This window comes from Dermochelys coriacea, chromosome 12 (genome assembly GCF_009764565.3).
Source record: "Dermochelys coriacea isolate rDerCor1 chromosome 12, rDerCor1.pri.v4, whole genome shotgun sequence".
In the NCBI taxonomy this organism is placed as follows: Eukaryota; Metazoa; Chordata; order Testudines; family Dermochelyidae; genus Dermochelys; species Dermochelys coriacea.
Window position 1 is genome coordinate 18,740,181 of NC_050079.1, and position 21,543 is coordinate 18,761,723.

General features: G+C 38.3%; 1 protein-coding gene across 7 annotated transcripts in view; it reads right to left on the reverse strand.

The window, feature by feature from the left end:
- The window catches only part of PHKB (phosphorylase kinase regulatory subunit beta), a 224,043-nt gene that overhangs the window by 12,437 nt on the left and 190,063 nt on the right, over positions 1–21,543 (reverse strand). For 5 of the 7 annotated variants that reach the window (XM_043494809.1, XM_043494811.1, XM_043494807.1 and 2 more), the window contains 4 exons: positions 18,592–18,649; positions 16,381–16,471; positions 14,926–15,128; positions 4,486–4,620 (listed from right to left, as the gene is read on the reverse strand). In XM_043494809.1, the coding sequence (XP_043350744.1) occupies positions 4,486–4,620; positions 14,926–15,128; positions 16,381–16,471; positions 18,592–18,649 (487 nt within the window). Of the gene's footprint in view, positions 1–4,485; positions 4,621–14,925; positions 15,129–16,380; positions 16,472–17,478; positions 17,570–18,591; positions 18,650–21,543 lie in introns of all 7 variants that reach the window. The other 2 variants (XM_043494810.1, XM_043494808.1) reach the window with 1 other exon arrangement.

Below are 21,543 nucleotides of genomic sequence, written 5' to 3' on the forward strand. Positions count from 1 at the left end.
AAATGAATTGTGGACCAGGTGCCTCATTTCATACTTTATCTCTCAGCTCAAAGATATAGCTGTTTTATTAAAAATTAAAAAGTCTTTTAGGAGAGCACTACGTCTAACCTGTATGCATGTGCCAGACATTGGCGGCAGAGAAGTCAGAAAACTAAATGTTATGAATTATTTACCACACCAATTTGTATAGGTAACCTAAATTTTAATTAGTGCTGTGCTGAATAGTTTTCTATAATAGAACGAGCTGGTCCTGTTACTGTTAGAAAATTTATTACACCCTTAAACTCCCCATTTAAGATACACTCCCACCTTATAACATTTTGAGTGTTTGAACAGAGTAACAGAATAGCCACCAGTTTGGTTACCTTTACTCTCTGTGAAGAACGAAACAGATATCTGTATTACTATTACGAATATTATATATACACCTCTGTTTATTTGATTACTAGGATGCTGGTAGCTATCTGGGATCAAAGAGTTTATTTAATTCTGGGTGGTTATACATATCTTCAGGAAAGCAGGCAATGGCTTTAGAGATAATCCTAGTCACGAGAACTTAAGGGAACAAGCCCTGTGAAGTCTCCCTCCAGGCATGCTGGAGCTTCAGGTGGAAGTCGGGCACAAAAGACTTTTTGAACTGTTAAAATGCCTCAGCTCTGAGTTAAGAGTGCCAGATGGACAGGTCTGGAGGGAAGCAGATAGTGTTCTATACCCAGATGTTGGAATGATTTGAGTAAACTAGGCCTACCTAATCTGTTAGATAAAGCAATATGCATGTAGGCCTTTTGTTGTTTAAATCCTTTGCTCTCTGATTTTTATGTTCCTATAGGTAAATAAATAATACTTTTTTTCAAGAAGGTCAAGAAGGTGTCTGGAGTTGCTGCACTGTCATACTTCCAAAAGGGAGTTTCTGGCAGGTGCCAAACACAGGTAGGCCTACTAAGAAAACATGGTTGATGTGACAAAATGGGAATTTTCTGTAATATTTTTATGAATCCTATGTGTACCTCAGTTCCTCTCTATACTTTGCAGTACTACCCAGTGCGGGAGGGGGAAGAAAGAGTTAAGTCTGCTGTTGGGGCAGCACAGGTGACATGACAAGGGTGTCGCCTTGCTGTCTGGGCTACAATGAATGAATCATTAAGGAACTGGCTGAAACTGACCCAGATCAACAGAGGTTCCAGAAGCACAATGGAAGCTCCAGTGACTGAATAATCAATGCTTTTGGGTAGGTGGGGTGGTGAACTCAGCATGGCGCTGTCTGGAGACAAAGGACAGAGAGGTGACTGTCAGGGGATAAAGAATGAGGTTCTGGAGGAGCTGCCTGCTCTCACATGGGACTGTCAAGGGGTCAGAAAGAGACAAAGACTGAGTCCATTACAGCTTGGCTGGTGAATTGCTCTGGCTTGACCAGATAGACAAGATAGATGGATTATGTATTATTAGTTTTGATGGGGATGTCTGAAGAAGTCAGGTTTGCCTAGGTTACCATCAGGGAATGGTACGACAGGCATGCATGTATACGGTTTGTTGTTTTAAAATCCTTCTTCTCTAAATGCTTTTTAACTACTGCTAAAAATAAATAATACTTTTGTTTTTGGAAGGCTGTCTGGATCAATGTACACAGTGATAGAGACAGCCTTCTCGAACACTGTATACACTACTGATCACAGACTCCCAATAGAGAACATGCAGGATAAGAATGGTGGATACACAGGGTACTAGACCAAGCCCCGGGCTATAAGAATGGCAGAATTGTGAAACTCCAGCAAGACATGAGGCCTGGTGCCTGAGGGAGTGCACTCCAGGGGGCACAGATACGGCTAACTCTGTGACATACTGGCGGCCGGATGTGTGGGATCACGCCAATAGTGAATCTCCAATAAATAACAACAGCACTAAAAACAAGTATTGTAGAGGAAAAACCAAGAGAAAAATTGTCCTATATTTTTGGGAAAAAAACAAAGAAAAAATGAATTGCGAATTGCTCAGAAAAGATGAGCTAGAAGAGTTGTGCAATGAAAAAAAAAATTCTAAAGAGCTGAAAAAGACACAGCTGGTTGGCCTGCTGTACACAGATGATCAGAAAAGGAATTCGCAAAAAGAAAAGGAGTACTTGTGGCACCTTAGAGACTAACAAATTTATTAGAGCATAAGCTTTCGTGAGCTACAGCTCACTTCATCGGATGCATCCGATGAAGTGAGCTGTAGCTCACGAAAGCTTATGCTCTAATAAATTTGTTAGTCTCTAAGGTGCCACAAGTACTCCTTTTCTTTTTGCGAATACAGACTAACACGGCTGCTACTCTGAAACCTGAGAAAAGGAATTGTGGCTCAGAACTGGGTGAGGACTTAAGGAGAACACTTAGTTCACTGGTAGTCCAGCAAAGGTCAAGGGAGACAGAGGCCAGAATTGACCAGCAGAACTGGGATACCAGAGGGAGGTGTAAAGTAGGGGTTCTCAAACTGGGGGTTTGCGAGGTTATTACATGGGGGGTGACAAGCTGTCAGCCACTATCCCAAACCCTGCTTTGCCTCCTGCATTTATAATGGTGTTAAATATATCAAAAAGTGTTTTTAATATACAAGGAGGGCTGCACTCAGAGATTTGGTATGTGAAAGGGGTCAACAGTACAAAAGTCTGAGAACCCCTGGTGTAGATGATGATGATGTATACAGTGACTGAAGAAACAACCAGATGCCATTAAGAGTTTCCTGAATCAGCAGAGTCTAGAGGAGGAAAAGTTGCAGCTGGATGAAAAGAAACTGGTGCTGGTGCAGTGCCAGCATGAATAGAAACAGCACCACCATGAGCAGGATGTGAGAAAGAAGCTATGAAGATATGAATTGGACCTGAAACTACTGCACAGTCAGTGCCTATCAATTTGGTAAGTGGGGACAGACACTGAACACCAGCCTTAGGAGGCAGAATAGATTTTAAATGGTTATCTTGCTACAGGTATGGGAATGACATAGATGTATTTTTATATGCTTTGGAGATGAACTGTGAATTAAATGTATGGTATCTATCTCCTTTACTGACAGGGAAGACTGTCACCCATGGCCCAGAAGGACTATAGAAGTTATGAGCCACGTAAGCAAGCCTTACTGCAAAAATTTAAACTAACACACAGCCTGTCAGAGGAAATTTCTAACCTCGGTCTCCCACATCAATTTGTGACCAGCATGGAGATAATGCCCTCAGCTTCTACCCTGCTCATTTGTGATGCACCAACTAAAAATGCTCTCTCTGGCAGCTAATAAAAACCAGTGCTACAGCCTTGAAGGAGATGGTACGTCAGACAATGTGCCTGAGCTTGAGGATGGTGAGGAGACGGGATTTAAACAAGGAATAATTACAGCTCAGAAGGAGATCCAGAAGCAGTCGATAAACCCTGCTCTGACTGGTGAAAACTCCTTAAGTAACTAGTCTTGGGATGTTGTTTGGTTCCTAGTGTCAGGCTAGGTGAGGAAAATCCTACACATCAAATGTCTACAGCATCAAATATTACTTTATTGTAAAGTTTCACACAAGGATGATGGGGCAATAGGGCAGGATTTTAGACGTAAAAGAAAATCAGAAAAATTGCAGACAGCTAAAAGAACAAACAAATCAATTTGTGTGTTCACTAGCTCAGTATACATAATTAAGGCTATCTTTTAGTCACAGGTATTTTTAGTAAAAGTCATGGAGAGATCACGGGCAGTAAACAAAAATTCACAGTCCGGAACCTGTCCATGACTTGTACTATATACCCCTGACTAAATCTTGGGACCAGATTTATGCTAGGGGGGAGCAGCCCAGGACCACCCCCCCACTGGTGTCGCGGGGTGGGGGGTGGTGGTGTTCAGCCCTGGAACCGCGCTGGTGCTGGGGGGTTGGTGGGGCTGGCAGGCTCCCTACCCGGCTCCCCAGAAGTGGCCATATGTCCCTCCCTCAGCTCCTAGCTCCACGTGCTGCCCTTGCCCCAAGTGCTGGCTGGGAACCGTAGCCAATGGGAGATGCGGGGACAATGCCTGTAGGCAGAGGCAGCGCACAGAGCTAGGAGCTGATGGAGGGACATGTTGCCACTTCCGGGGAGCCCCACAAGGTAAGCGCTGCCCAGAGCCCTCACCCCCTCCCACGCCCCAACCTCCTCCCACACATACCCAAACTTCTGCAGTTGCTCCTGGGGGATGGGGTGCAGTGGGCCGAGACTGTCTCAGCAGCAGCTGGTATAGCTGCCTGGCTGCTCAGGCGGCCCCCGGGCCAGCCACAGGAGCTGCTGCAGAAGTCACAGAGGTCCCCAAAAGTCACAGAATCCCTGAATTCCATGACCTCCGTGACAGTCTCACAGCCTTATTATACATAATGTATGACTGAAACATTATTGATTGCAGATACCTAGTGATTTAAGATGCATACAAATTATTTCAGAAACACAAAAATTATGCAATCAATCTATTACGAATAGCAGCATGAGTTATAAACTCAGATCTCATTACCTCCCTTGTTGCTGTGGCTGAAGAATATCCAACAGAAGCTGCTTCACTTCACTAGGCGACAGCTGGTATAAATCCATGGGTGGCATATCCCCAGCACGGATTTTTAGTTCATACTTCATAGCATGGATAATCCATCTGAAATATAAGAAGGAAAATATTTATTTATAGGACATTACAAAAACACATACTCTTTGAAATGTATGAAACAGAACTTTTTAATAACATAGTTCTCCTCTACCTGGACAGACAGCTGGAGAAAAAAAAATCATGTGGTTCCTTTTGAGTTTAACTATATATGTTTATATAGGATTCTGAATTACAGAGCATATGCTTTTTACTAGAAGACAAGAAAAGTGCACTTTCCTAAAACAAAACCGTCTGATACAATATCCCTACAGAACTCAGAAAGATCCTTTTTATGTAACTTGGGCTGCCAAGAGATGCATCAATACCTAGGTCAACAAGATGCTATTATACCAATTTTACTTTGTGATGGAGTTTGTTCAGATTCCCACAGTGCATTTTATGCAAACTGAAAGTAGTACTGAACAAACAGTTTTAGGAGATGGGTTGTAAAATAATATTGTTGTACACATGCCATTTACATGGAAGATATGCTTGCCCCATGAATTTCCTCTTATATCACTGACCTTTACGGAAAAAATCATTACCTGTCCTCTGATATTAAAAAAGTCAGTTAATATTTAAAATTAATTTTGCTCTTGTGATTTAATTAAAATAATTATGGAATCAATCATATTTTTCTGTTCAACATTCAGCCTTAGGTCTTAGGGAAGCAGGACTTGCAAACCATTAGAAAGAAGATGGAAAATGGTTTATTTTACATCTTACAGAAACAATTAAGTCCTACAGTCTTTAACTGAATAATGAATATGAAAAGACACTGTATTGCTAGGTCAATTTGGGAAGCAGAATTACTCAGCTATCCTGTTTTCTTACTAAGCACAGTTCCTTCAGCACACAGTGGTACTTGCTGTCACTAGTTAAAATAAATTTGACTAGCTCTGGCCCTCTAGGGCAGGCATCCCGTAACATTACACTCAATAAAAATAGTTGTAGGGCTTAGAGTCTCTGTCCCGTTACCATAGTGAAGGAATGAAGAGAGGATGAAATACACAAGTCTATTTCTAGCAAGTATTTCTTAGGGATTCACCTTTCACCATTGTATTCAACTTTCATACATACTTTGTTTAGAATACAACATATCCTCAAAATAAATTATTTAATGGTACCCAGTCTATTTATATAAACACATTCACAAGTCTTAAAACTTTGTAATTTCACATATAAGAGTATCTATCTGTGATATTTCTGTGATGCCAGCAAGACTCCTACACCTGGATATATATTCTACATTGCTGTGCAGTGTAGAGCCTGATTAGTAGTCAAGAAATGGCTCAGAACAGGGAGAATAAATATGAATCAACAGGCAATCTAGGAACAACAGGCTATACAGTCTCTTCTTGGAAGAGAATTCACCGTGGTAAAGGAGAACAAATTGACAAGAGATTAAAAGGTTGAATCTGGAAACCTCCCGAACTAGTCCACTTTGTTCAGATATAACCAGATTATAACCTCCTGACTCTCACTGATCAGCAGTTAATCACACAGGTAGTCCCACTGATTTCAACTATGACTACTGATACCTATTTATTTAAAGGAAAGACAGGATAGCACATGATATCTGGCACTGAACACACTATTTAAGGTGTGCCTGTTATCCCTAATTATTTTGCATATTATCCTTCTCCATAAAAAAAGGGAAGGCTGGTATCCATAGTCACAAAAAAAGGGAAAATGGAAGAGTTGGTGTTTAAAATGCACTGTACTATATAGGCATAGCTGAAAAAAGTGACAGTTTCACCATACAGACACTGCTATCAATATTAGCTGCCATTTAAAAGAACTTGTATACAGTGTTGGTCTCAGCATATTAGAGAGACAAGATGGTTGAGGTAATATCTTTTATTGGACAAGGGCCGGCTCTACTGCTTTTGCCATCCCAAGCAGTGTGCTGAATTGCCGCTGCCCTGAATGGCTGAAGAGATAGAAGCTATTGCCAAATTGCCAACGCAGGCAGCTGAAGAGAGAGGCTGCCGCAGAATTGCCGCTGCTGAGGAAACGCCCTAATGGCACACGGACTGCCGCCCCTTGCAGATTGCCGCCCCAAGCACCTGCTTGGAATGCTGGTACCTGGGGCCGGGCCTGTATGGACCAAATTCTGCTGGTGAGACAGACAAGCTTACGAGCTTACACTGAGCTCTCTCTCAGGTCTGGGCAAGACCTTTGTGTAAGCTCGAAAGCATCTCTCTCACCAGCAGAAGTTGATCCCTTGCCCACCTTGTCTCTCTTTTAGAAGAACTGTCATAAAAAGCATAAAATGTTAAAAGCAAATTATATTTGGATTGTTTAATGGAATATTAAAACTGCTTATAAAAACTGGCATGTTTCCATTACAAGACAGTATTTAGAATGACATTATTTGCTCACTGGAACTCATCTGGATTGAGTCATCTGCCTTCTACTTTACAGACTGAACACAAAATAAGAGCTTGTGTTTACTGTTTAGTTAGCCTCAACTTAATTTACACCTGACATCTTTCAGATATGTTCTTGAAAAAGGCATTGCTGGCTCTGTATTCAAGTATGTAACTAATCAGTAAAATGGCACTTTTACACCATCAGTAGAGCATCACCATGTATTTTGATACATCACTGTTTATTGTTCAAGCCTTTTTTAAATTAACTTTTTTTAAAAAAATCATTATATAATGTGGTACTCAGATTTTATTAAATTTGGATGACTATCACTTTTTCTTTCTCTATAGGAAACTTAATATCAAGACTTTACTGAAACTTGGACGCTATGTTTGGGTCTGGCACAAATGAAATGCCTCAAAATTCCTATGTCATACATATGCCGTTTTTATTTAAAAGTGTTTTCTATGAAAACTTCTAAAAACTTGAGCAATACCCTTCAGAATACAATTTTCCAGGCCTTACATATAAAGTAACAAAAGAGCAACCTCCTTCAAGTTAGTTCTGATATCCATACCTACATACATAAACAGGACAATATATAAAACAAGTATCCAAGATCTTGCACTTAGTGGAATGTCTCTCAAAAAATAAATAATAAAAAAAGGTTTTTTTCCTCTACTAGGTGTAAGATTTCATTACAGAGAAATTTAAGTTATAGTTACTAAAAATATAAAAGACAGATACAAGATTTATAACCTAACAATTAAGCCTGATTTTTCATATGCTCAGAAATTCAGTCAGGCTGAGACAGATGTTGTTTATTTCAGCCAATAATCGAACGTGAAGCAAAAAGACATACTTTTAATGGTGCCCACCTTTTGATATGTAGCTCTGATACTCCATTTGTGTATGCCTTTGTATTGTTATATTTAAGAGGAATGCTAATAATAATTCAAAGAGAAATATTGTTTTAGTTTTCTCAGAGTTTCCATGTTTGTAGCAGGGAATTGGAAAGGAAACTGCTTATAATTTCCCAATTCTCTGGCTGGTTCTGTGCCAGCAATAAGCTGCTGTACACTCTACCATCTGACAATTATTCCCAAGGGACCACTTGCTAACTTGTGACTTATAAGTGTGCAGGGCATCCTGACCAGGCCCATTCCCCACACCAGTCATAAGCCTTATGCTGGGCTTGAAGGAGGGAGTAGTATAGGAGCTACCTATATGCCTGCTGGGGACCCTCCTACATGGGGGGGGACCCTAGTTTGGAAATTGTAGCTGTTTTCCACTCCCCTCTATACCCCCAAAATAGTGCAAAAGTAGTAGAACAAGACTGAGAATCTGTACATAATGCCTACTCATACACTGGGCAAAGATGGGCTCATAGTACATGAGCTGCGTGTTACCACCTTCAACAAATGATTAGCAGATGGGTATACTGGACTTTTTTTAAAAAACAAACCAACTTGCAGTCTCAATCTCCCCCCCCCCAGTAGTCAAAATGCCAAGTTATTAATTCAGATAAACTCAAGACAAACTCACTCATGTTTGCCTCTGTTTTAAGAAAAAAGAAAAGGAGTACTTGTGGCACCTTAGAGACTAACAAATTTATTAGAGCATAAGCTTTCGTGAGCTACAGCTCACTTCATCGGATGCATTTGGTGGAAATTGAAGTGAGCTGTAGCTCACGAAAGCTTATGCTCTAATAAATTTGTTAGTCTCTAAGGTGCCACAAGTACTCCTTTTCTTTTTGCGAATACAGACTAACACGGCTGCTACTCTGAAATCTGTTTTAAGAGTGATTCCATAGTACAAATTGAAAAGCTTTGTAGTCTCCATTTAAAACCCTAAATTATTCACACAGTTTTTGTGTATGCGTGTAGACTGAATCACTGTTTACAAAACTTTTGAATGTTGAGTCCCCACTTCAGGAAAACGAAACCATTTACATGCCCCAACCCTGCAACTCCACCATGTACTGCTGAAAGTTCAGACATCCTAATGCATACATCTTCCTTACCCACACCCCACAAATAGTTCTTATAGTCCCTCATCCCCCTGCCCCAAGTTTGGGAAATGCTGATGTAGATCTTCAAAATAGGATACATCATGTTCTTTCTTACATGCTTTGAGGAGCCATGATATAGTTAATGTTGACACTTAAAATTTCATCTTTGGCACCTAACTTAAAGCCCATTCCAATGACAATACACACCTCAAAGCTATTGTTTCAGACTCTACAAACTCATGCAGATGTTGCTGAATTGCATCAGTTACACTGACTTCATGTTCTAAAAGTTCTCTCTGCAACTATAACTAGAGACTTTTTAAACAAATGAATTCTGAAACTCTTGAAAAGCAATGAGAGCTATATCAATGCCTCCACACCGAGGGTAGTCTTTTAGGCATGCCTCATCTTATGGGAAACACTGACTTCAATAATAGAAGTGCACTTTCAGATATTTTGTTCAGAATATAAAGTCATTCATTCCTCCTTCACTTTCCTGTCAAGTCCTGAGTAGCACCCTGACACCATAGATGTCAGTAAGACTTAAGTCAGAACCAGGAACATTTTCCTGATTCCCTTTTGTGCTAGTTATGTCATCAAGCGTGGCAAGGGACTCAAAGTCAGGACGTATGGCAGGATAAGTCATTTTCAACTATAAAAATATATTGACTTTTAAATGACTAACAAATACATGTCTGTTGGTGATTTAGGATGTTCAACAAAGTTTTTGAATAAAGATTTGAAGCTTATCTTTAAAAATTACCATGCAACCAAGGGTTTGATATTTTGAGTTAATGAGAGAGATGTGCCCCATTTCTCAGTGTGTGGTGAAAGACAGAAACAGGTGTCACCCACATGAAAGGAAGCTGTGTTCTACAAGAGATGTATTATCAATGAAAACATGGTAATTTGAAGGTTTGTACTGCACTTGGATAAAAATGATTCAGACAGCCATATGATATGATGATTAATGGATAGTAAGATAGCTATCTACATGGCTAAATCTATCATTACCCCAACTCTCATATCAAAAGTCAGAAGCAAACTCGTAGAAATTGCTTTTAGTGGATTATGGGTTCAGAACATCAATTGCATTTATTTTCTTTGCCTGGACAAAGCAATGTCATTGTCCTGTTACTAAAATACAGTAATTACCTTTGGAATCGGTTCACTGACACAAAGATGCAGTTCAGGCATCAATAGGAGTTCACTCACTGACAAGGAATTTACTGTTTGTAATTGCTTATGTGAGGTGTTCTGACAATATAAAATGTGGAGATGAAAAATGTCGGATAAAATAAACCTTTAGAAGCATCTCCAACTAAAACTTGAGTGACAGAGCTTGGGTAGAAAGCAGGTGATTGGAGGTTTTTACAGTAATGGGTCTGCCAGTATCAAAGTAATTGATCTTTTTTAACATGAAAGCCAGACTACAAATCAATAATGAGACACCAAATCAAATAATTATCAGACTGGAATACTATTTCTGTGAGAAAGTTAATTTTACTTATTGAAGTGGGTGATAACGGTAAAATGAAATTGAATCTATAGGATGAAACCTTGGAACAGGGAGGAACACTGACATACTGGGATTGGCTTAAAGAAGATTCTGGGGTGAGTAATGTGAATAAGCAGACATTGCAGAAAGTATGTATTTTACAACGAAAAAACTGTTGCACTTATGAGTGACTCTATCAAATATGAACAGTTAATAAAACCAGTATTTTAGAATGACTAACGATAAGTTGACTTGAAAACACTGCTACTGCCCATGTGTACCTTGCAAATTATCCATATACTTGCAATTACATTCCTTCTGGAATGTCTGCCAAAGAACAGTTGTCCACCCTACGGTAAATGTGGTCTTCAAAATGGGTTGTTGGCATGTATCCTCTTCTGGTGTGCATGTGCTCCATGCATACAAAATCATAACCTTTTCAGTAGCAGTGTCCATTAGGGCCGTACCTGTGTCCTGCACACCCTGTGGCTGACGTCAAAGGGCAGGGCATCTGCTATTGTTCTCCAGTTCCTTCGCTAAAAGATGATCTAGATTGTTAAGAACTCCATTGTAGTGGGGAGGAGGCTGGGTTGTAGAATACACATGGACAAACATCTCAAAGAACCACAGTTATTGTAGGGTAACAAATCATTCTTTCTTCTTTGCGTGACTGTCTACATATCTTCCACTTTGGGTGACTCACATGCAATAACTCATCATGGAGGTGGGTACTCAGTCTACTGAAGCAGTGAGTGCAGGACATCTGTACTGAAGTGGGCATCATATCCGGAGCCCTATACCAAGCAGTAATTCTGAATGAAGGTGTGAACTGAACTCCAGGTAGTTGTTTTACAAATCTCCAAAAGAAGGACACCTTGCAATGAGGCAGTCTGAGCTCTGGTGGAATAGGTCCTAAACTGTCCAGATGGTTCTAAGTGGGCAACTATGTAGCATGTCTTAATATAATCTGAGACCCATTTTGACAGTCTTTGAGTGAAGACTGTTTATCACTTCATTCTATCAACAAATGCTATGAACAATCTAGGAGAGTTTCTCAACAGCTTTGTTCTGTCCAGAAAGAGACCTGACATCCAAGGTGTGAAGTTTAGCTTCTGCTCATGTGATGCAAGGCTTGGAGAGGAAGACAAGTAGATGGGTCGTCAAATTTATATTAAAGTCAGAAATGACTTTAGGTAAAAGCTTCTGGCAAGGTCTTCATGGAACTTTGTCCTTGTGGAATAAAACAAAGTGGTCCTTCCATAAAGGCCTGAACCTCTCCTATATTTCTGGCTGATGTTACAGCAACTAGGAAGGCAATCTTCATGGAGAAGTGGTACAAAAAGCAGGTCACCAAGACCTCAAAGGAAGCTCCTGCCAAACCTGTTAAAACAATGTTGAGGCCTCAGCACAATGGAGTCTCTTTGGTGGGATGACATGAATAAGAGCTTTGTGAAATCTATCCACTCTTGGATGAGAGAAGACAGTTTGGCCTCCCAGTACAGGATGGTGAGCAGAGATAGCCACCAGGTATACTCTTATGGAGTTGATGGAGAGGTCCAGATGCTTTCAGATGAGCGTGTAGTCCAGGAAATGACTACCTAGGAAGGAGAACTGCAGAAAGGGATCTGGGGGTCATAGTGGACCACAAGCTAAATACGAGTCAACAGTGTAACGCTGTTGCAAAACAAGAGAACATCATTCTGGGATGTATTAACAGGACTGATATAAGCAAGACACAAGAAGTAATTCTTCCACTTTGTTCCACTCTGATTAGGCCTCAAATGGAGTATTGTGTCCAGTTCTGCGCGCCACATTTCAGGAAGGATGTGGACAAATTGGAGAGAGTCCAGAGAAGAGCAACAAAAATGATTAAAGGGCTAGAAAACATGACCTATGAGGGAAGACTGAAAAAATTGGTTTGTTGAGTCTGGAAAAGAGAAGACAGAGGGAACATGGTAACAGTTTTCAAGTATGTGAAAGGTTGTTACAAGGAAGAGGAAGAAAAATTGTTTTTCTTAACCGCTGAGGATAGGACAAGAAGCAATGGGCTTAAATTGAAGCAAGGAAGGTTTAGGTTGGACATCAGGAAAAACTTCCTGTCAGGGTGGTTAAGCACTGGAATAAATTGCTTAGGGAGACTCTGGAATCTCCATCATTGGAGATTTTTAAGAGCAGGTTAGACAAACACCTATCAAGAATGGTCTAGATAATTATTCCTGCTATGAGTGCAGGGGACTGGACTAGATGATCTCTCGAGGTCCCTTCCAGTTCTATGACTCTATGATGTCAGACAGCAGTGCTTTAAAAGGGAGATAGATGATTATCTAATGCCCTGATAGAGAAACTCTTACATTTAGTGGGACAGGCAAGTCTGGTGGAGTCATTTCTGCTGCAAGATAAGATGTTTTCAACTGCGAGAGAGCAGAATTTATCAGTGGATGTCAGCCAGCCAGCATCCAGGTTGTGAGATGCAGGGATGTTGGCTTCTGGTATAAATTTGTCCCTCCAATTGTGTGTTCACATCTGGTTGTATCAGGAACACAATAGGGGAGCCATGCTGACAGGATCATGAGGTTGGAATACCAAAACTGCCTGGGCCTTCCTGGGGCTGTTGTTGTTAGGTCTGCATCTTGTCTGATCTTCCTAAGGATTCCTGGTATCAAAGGAATTGGTGGGTAGGAATACATGCATCCCAGTGACCATGGAATCAGAAAGAGGTCTGACAGGCGCACTCTATTCGATGTTTTCGCGCACTCTACTCTGCTCCTTCTCAACCCTCTTCCCAGACTTAGAGGGTGGAAACTTTCCCTTGACTGATTCCTCTCTGGAAGCTTTGTATTCTTTGGTACAGGCAAGGGAGAACAGTGCTGGGATTTGCCAATATCTGCAGGTGTGTTTCTCACTTAAGCTGCAGCACATGACACTGAGTAAGACTAGGACGGCTCTGACAGTAGCTTTAGAGCTGCCTCTGTCAGCAGGAGCTTCAGTTTAGCTTCGCTATCCTTCTTCATCCTAGGCTCGAACACCTTGCAAATCTAGCACCAGTCCTTCACATGTGCTTTCCCCAAGCACTTCAGGGAGCTATGGTGCGGGTCACTCACTGGCAGAGGCCTGGAGCAAGCAGCACATGACTTGAAACCTGGTGACTGGGGTATACCTCGATACCAGGAATCGGGGGGGGGAAGGGAGGAGAGGGATGTCTTTTTTTTTTTTTTTAAAGCAACACAACTATAACACACACACACACACACACACACACACTCACTCTCTCTCTCTCTCTTTCCCAAAGAGACCACATGGAACCTCCTATATGATTCCCAAGCAAAGCAGTGATTAATTTAAAACTGTTCTGGTATAAAACTGAGTTCCAATGACCATTCCAAGTTGTAAGAAAGAACTGAGCAGGTCTAGGGGTGGCTCTGCATTTAATATCTTCACGCATACAGCATGCGGCAGCAAAATGACCTCAAGTCACCCAACTGGTACCGCTGGGGCAAACAGTTTCCAACAGACATGTACTGGATGCACCAACACTAAGAGTGGAATGTACATGTGCAACCACTTCAAGAACTAAGAAAATTTAAGCTTTCCATTCAGTTTTTTCTTCATGATGATGCTCCTCTACTGTAAATAAATATAATTTTACATGATACTAAAATTACATTTTTATCTTTACTGACATAGCATTTAAAGAAAAGAAGTAATATTTCTCATCCAAAATATATGGTGAATATAAAAAAGCAGAAATAAAACGGAGGGGACCTATTTTTAGAATAAATTAAACATAAATAGTTCACATGAAATCTAAGAAGCTTCAGCCCAAGATTAGTAATTCAGAAGATGAGGATGTTATCCAACAAAAATAATATAAATTAAATCTGAAAAAGGTAAATCAGCAGACAAGCAGAAACTACTTGAGAAAGAAAAGATAGCATCATAAAATAGCCTCCACTTTAAAAGCTTTGTTTAGATTTAATAAAGTGCCTCCACCGTGTAACACTGCATAAAAGTAATACTCATTATACTGCACACTGTATACAGCTTGGCAGAGCAACGTGAATCTTACTATGACTTGCGTGATAAAAATGTTTTAATAGAGCTACTACAGAAGAACTATATCCTGCTGAATGATCTGAAGTTTGGGCTGGAAAGACAAGTATATTCTCTGAATAAGAACATGTATATGATAGTTACCTGAACTTGTCATTCTAATTTAACTGGAAATATTACTATAGCAGAATACGTCACATTAAACTAAGTGCAAAGTAAACTAAGACTTAGTGTAAAATATAATAAATAAATACAAGCTTCAGTATATTTGCTTAAATAAACCACTAGCACATCAGGGCCCTGATCTTAGCTGGGGCATCTTGTTGCTACCATAATACAAATAAATAATAAAAAAAATCAGAAACAAAGACATGTTACTGACCCAACTCGTATTTTTAACATGCCACTAAATAGTTCAGGTGAGTTTGAGATGATCCAGCCAATATGAATGACAAGTTCTTGTTGAATTACAGCTTCCCTCTCATCCTGTAAATTACACTTGTCGTAGAGGATGTTCTTAATCACTCCTGGAGACAAGGGATTAGAAATAACTTCTTCTTCATGGCCAAAAGCTCCAAGAGTCACCTAAGAACGTATTAGCAACAATGTAGGGGAAAAAACAGGAACAACATATCACAATGAAAAGTTAGACTTCATATTCTAAGCTTTTCCTGGTAGTATTAAAACTGCATTTGGGGCAAAATATAGTGTGGTGTCAATTGATTGGTAAGAGTAACTGGCCCAACAGAATGAACCCTTAGTAGGCCATCACTTTATTTTGGAACAGTTTGGATAACATGTATCCTTGACTGTTTGACTTTTCTAGATAGTACTTTCCTTTCCCAGGTCATAACTTTCTAACAAGCCTTCCTTAAAATTAAGAATCATGATTCCTGTTACTGTTTTCTTAATATTTTTTTCAAAATTGTGTTCTAGGTTTTAAAATTCTAATGCAATCAAGATATTGGACTAGTTAGCCAAAAGAAAAACATGCTTAAAAATGTAAAATTTTAAAATTTCTCATTTACTGTAAGTGAAACAGAGAAACACACACTCTTCCTGACAGTTAAAAAAATTTACATTAAAACTGTTTTGACCAGGACAGGTTAATAAAAAATGGTGAAAATAAGCAACTACAAACCACTCTACATGCACACTGACTTTCCTACATAGCACCAGAAGCATGCTACCAGCCCTTCGTGTTTGGAATAACTTCATGATGAAACAGCCCAATATATATATTTTTCGAATTGAAAGAAACTTTTTATAATCATATTATAATTACTTTAAAGTTTTTGTGCCAGGAGGGCAAATAATAGTCCAAATTAGGGTCTAGGACTAAGGCAGAGGTGTAAAGACAGAAAAATGTGAATGGTGAAAAGTTCCCAACTGACTGGCTACTCATAGTACAAAATTTACTATCCTTTTTAACTTTTTATGTTCTATATATTAACTTTTTCTTTAAATAATGTTTTACTACTTGCTTCAATGTCCTTTTGTATACTAATTCCTCCTTAAAATTTCTCACTTATATTCCCCCTTAACTTTAATTGTAACATGTCTCTCTCCCCTTTCCCATCTAGTTCTGGTCTTCTCAACTATCTACTCTGTGTTGCTCTCAACTTCATTAGATATGCATACATTTCTTAGCACAAGTATATGCAGAACATTATATTTACTAATTTTTATTTTACTCAGTTCTTTTGTTATTTAATAAATGAGCTCTTTGAGTCTTGTACTTTTTAAAGTATCTGAGACTTACAAAATGAAAGAGGCTATATAGATTTTTTCTCTTGATTATCATTGCTGAATGCAATTCTGAAAAATGCAGACTTACCTGTTTGCCCTGAACTAAAACATTAGTAATAGATGGTGCAAGGCTGTCCACTAGTTTACCTAAAAGGCTTGCTGCGAAGCGCACAACAGACCTGAGGGCAGAAAACAGAGCAATCCCACTGGATATGAAATGCTAGTTTAATGAATTCAAATATGTGTTTGAATTTTGTCACCACATTTGATAAGTTCCAAAAGACTAACCATGAATATACATATAATTTTTTGAAATGTCACTTCATACAGTTTTTCTTTTTGGGATAAATCCTGGATTTTTATTAATCACTAAAGCAAGTATTCAATAATGTCTGTATTGGGAATAGTTAGAACTCATTCAACTATGGACTGCAAAAAATAAGCTGGCTTTCTTTTCTCACAACATGTTAGGAAAACAGCATGTTATAATTATTTCTTCTGTCAAAGAATGTCTGTTTTTGTTTGCCACCAATTTGCAATTAGTGAAAAATTTCTCTTTGGTAGATGTTTTGGTTCGTTTTGGAAAGATTTAGTAATTTTCAAGCAAACCATATTACTCAATCTTTGCAAAGGAAATAAAGCATTTAACTTCTCAGAAAGTTATACTGAAAGATTAGGCAAAAATTTTTGTTGTAAAAGTAAGTACAGCATGTGCAAGAAATATTTAAATGACTTTTTGACAATTTTTGCCTCCAGGCAATATTTTATATGTAAGCGATGAAAAGAAGGGAATCATGTAAAGTGCTGGGTTTAAAACTGGCTGCAAATTTCAAAAATAATTAGAATTTCACAGTATTCTTACTATTAAAAAGTAATATTTAACTTTATAAATCATAATTTCATGACAAAATGGAAACTGAAGTTTAAGTTAAGTTTAAGCTTTTCTTACATGGGGTTTGTAGCTGCAAAGAATCATTTATCAAGAGAGTTAATGAACAAGTTACAATATTCAATAACGTTAGTACAAAATCCATCAACCAAACTGATACTGATTTATGTGAAAAATGGTGTGCACTCTTTGAAAATCAAGAGCAAAGCATTTCAAAACTGCACTAGCTGATCCATCAAAATGCAAGTAAGCCAACAAATCTCAAGCAGCACTATTTAAGACCTCTGTGCACTTTACCTGTTTCCCATGTACCACCAAAGTAGTAATATGTGTGGCTATAGAGGAAGCAAATTTCTGTGTAAATGCAGCACTGTAGCGTACCATCAACCTAGGTATGTTGTATGACAATCATAAAAGAGAAATAAAAAATAAGACTTTACATATTTTAGTTTTATAAAATGCCTCAGTTTTCTAAGTATTAAAAATACCAACAATGAAAACATTTGGCTTATAAGTGGATACAGGTCCATTTCATTTTATTAACAGACTAAAACTAAAAAACTGAAATCAATTATTATATTTATGTAGTTAATATCTTTTCCAAAAAACACCTTATTGGTTAACAGTATTTGCAAGGTGAGAGTGGGCTTCATCTTTGGCTCAAAACTTGTTTTCTATACTAAATAATGAGATTTCTATTCAACTTTCAGTCTGAATAAAGCAATTACTCAAACTACATGTAAATACTATACTTTACTTTCCCAACCCTTTAAAAATTGTTTTGGTAAAGCCATCATTAACCCAAATGCCTTCAGGAATAATAAGCAGTAAGCTGCATAAATGTAGCTACTTTTGTTATTAATTTAATTTTTTGGACTACCAACCTTGCTACTGAAAGCCATTATTTTATACTGTTGTAACATTCTCCCCTAAAGATGACCATGTCAATTACCCCACTAATTGTAATTCTTTTTATTTATACTGTATGTTTACCAGGCAATTTGTTAAACGGACATATTTTAACACAATTCTACAAGAAAAAGTAATACCAGTCACCCTGATTTCAGAGACAATGTCGGCAATCACAGTTTATACTAATGGGTCTTCACATGGCTACAGACCAATTTATGAAGAACAACATTTATTGCTCTGATCACTGAGCCATTTGTTTTGTGATATATTTGTGACAGGAATAGGTACATCACATATACATTAATTTCCATTTGTTTCTTTATGTTAAGAGATACAGGCTAGATCTTCAGCTGGTGTAAACTGGTATGGCTGAACTGAAGTCAGCAGAGCTGTGCTTCTTTACATTACCTAAAAATCTGGCTTTATGTTTTGTAAACACAAGGAAAACAACATTTATCTGTCAAACAAAAATGAAACACTAAGATATTATATACAAACCAGAGCTTTTTGCTGCCAGCTCGTCTATAGATTCTTTCAATATGGTCAGAAACAGTACCTAAACACATGAAAAAAATAAAATCTGTAGTGACTTTTATTCAGCAACAATAAAATAAGTTTGATAGAGATGTTAGTTAATTTTGGACCAGATTCAGTAAAGCACTTAAGTACATGTTTAACTTTAAAGTTTAACCTGCCACCTAGTCATCACCTGTGTTACCACTCAAGTAACTCTGACTAATTTTTGTCAATCCTGTTGGGATACCATAAGAAAACTCAATACATCAAATGTTGTACAGCATTTTATAATTTTCATATAAGCAGCCAGCTAAAATACATGTAACACAAGAAAATAAAGTTGGTTTCTTTTCTGTTGCTAAGTATATAATAACTTTTCCTAAATGTGAATTATTGGCTTATTTTTCAACGATTTTCTTTTTGATGACTACCTTGAAGGATCTCTGAAGATTTAAATAGACCAAAAATGGGCATTCTGGGAATGTCCAGAAAATGAAGTCTGACAGTTTTATTACAAATAGACTAGTAATGCAGCAGCAGTTATAATAGCTAAATATGCATTATTATAGAATATTGCACTGCTCAAAACTAGTTTCCTGTATCACCTTCCCCCAAATCCACAGGCCCTACTGCACTAATTTTGCCTCAATGGCAAAGGATTGAGAACCGGGAGTTGCACTGGGGACCACTCGGTGAGAAGTCAGAGTGGGTGCTGACAACCATTCAATTCCTTAGGCTTGAAAAATCCATCAGATTTAAAATTCATAGATGAGATGCACTTATATCCACCCCGCAGGTGTAGCAGCAACCTCCTTTAATAGGCAATGTAGGGTACATGAAAGAGTTGATTTGTAAGATCATAGCTTGTGGATATGTAAATCTGAAGGCCCTGGGCATGTCAGCTGGAAGGACTTAGGTCCTTCAAACCATTATTGGTAGAAGTGGAGGTTAGGCAGGAAGAGAATATTTTATTTATTTATAGTGTACAACACATATTCAGTGTTGAATGTCAGTCTCACTGCCCATGTGGGATAGCCTAAGAAATTGGCTGGCCAGCGACTCTAGTCGATGATTTGTACTGTTTAATGCAAGATCAGTAGTTAATAAAGTTATCACTATCCACTACTTCATCTTGGATGAGGCCTCTGATTTTCACAGATTAGTACTATCTGATCAGAAGGCAATGCAAGAATTTTATTAAGCCCAGAGGTCTCCAGATGAGTACTTGCTTCATTATGAGCTGAGGATCAGGGAGATGAGGTGATTGTGTTGGTTGGAACTAACCTTCAATATGGGAGGTTTCCTATGAACATTTTCCATTAGAGCAAGAAACTACATATTCAGAGCAATGACCACAGAAAGCTACAGAGGTGTCTAAGCCCACAACAAATTACTTTCCAGACTATTTGGGGTTATGGGAGGGTGCACACCTCCCTGATGTTCAGAAGTAGATGACGTGTCTGGATACAGTGGCCAAAATTCACAAAATCTTAGTATTACATTGAAACATGTTTTTACAATACAATGCATCAACCTTTCACACATCCTTTATTTCTGTCAAAAATGCACGTGTTCTGGAACACCCTATTCAGTGCACTCTCAAAAACTTTAAAAGTTGCTATCTTTGCTGATCCAAGCTTGTGTATTTTAGGGGTTTGGATGAGTTGGTATTTCCAGTTAACATTAAGAAATTGACTGCAGTAACTATTTTAGTGACCAAAAGAGTTATTTTTAGAAAATGGAAACCTGCAATTCCTCCCTCATATACCAACTAGCTTAGTGAGCTCTCTACTACTCCATTAATGGAAAAAATGATTGTGTCTAATAGAAACACTTGGAAGAAACATGAGGGTGTCTTGTCACACATGAAACTATTGCATACTTTTTCAGTTTAGTATATTAGTCCCTGATGCTCATAGGATATCATAGAATATCAGGGTTGGAAGGGACCTCAGGAGGTCATCTAGTCCAACCCCCTGCTCACTTACATGTTCTTACTTATTTATCTATTTAGTCACTTTAGTAATTGATGCCCTGCACAACCTCTATGAATTACGGTTTTTTGTTTGTTTGCTTGTTTTTGTTTTGTTTTCTAGGTTTTACAAATAACGAATACTGAATTTTGTTATTTATATGATATTTCCATCTTGTGAATATACTCATGTTTTGTTTTGTGTTTATATTGTATATAAAACAATAAAAATAAAGTTAAAAAAATAAAATACAATGAAGCATGTTGTATTTTTTAGTACTTTCCAGGATGTGTATTATAGCGCGATACTGCATATAAGGTGTATTTATATTACAAGTGCCAAGTCTCCATCATGTGCACTAACATAGAATTAGACCATCTTCAGGTAGAGCTCTATGAAATGAAGTGGTGGGTAAACTATAATACCCTACAATTATCCAAGGGAGAAAATGTGAAGCAGAGTCCTAATTCCACCTCTGATCGTCTCTTTCTCTGGGATGTGTCTGTAGGTTGAGGGGTGGGAAACAGTTTACAGCAGCCCTTGAAAGTGTACAGCTCACACCACTGGCCAGTATGGAGCCATAGCTCCACCCACTCCCCAACCCTTATTTTCCCCTTCCCATTTGTTTGCTTCCTGAGGGAAGCAGAGCTGGTCCCAATCTACCACTATCTAGGTTAGCATTATTGGATTATTATTATCTTATGTTTCACAATGTCTTATGTGTATTTAAATCCTGCATTTTAATACAAAACTTTGATATAAAACTGAAGCAGAATAATCTCTATAGATAATATTTTGAAATAAAATCTGATTTTACAAAATAAGGAAAATAAAACAAAACCATCAATATAAGATTCCTGATACATTTTAGACTAAGAGGCAGAGGCACACACAACCTGTCTTCAGCTTCATTTTATTATACAAAATCAAACCCTTTCTGAAATTGCTTGCTCAGAATTAT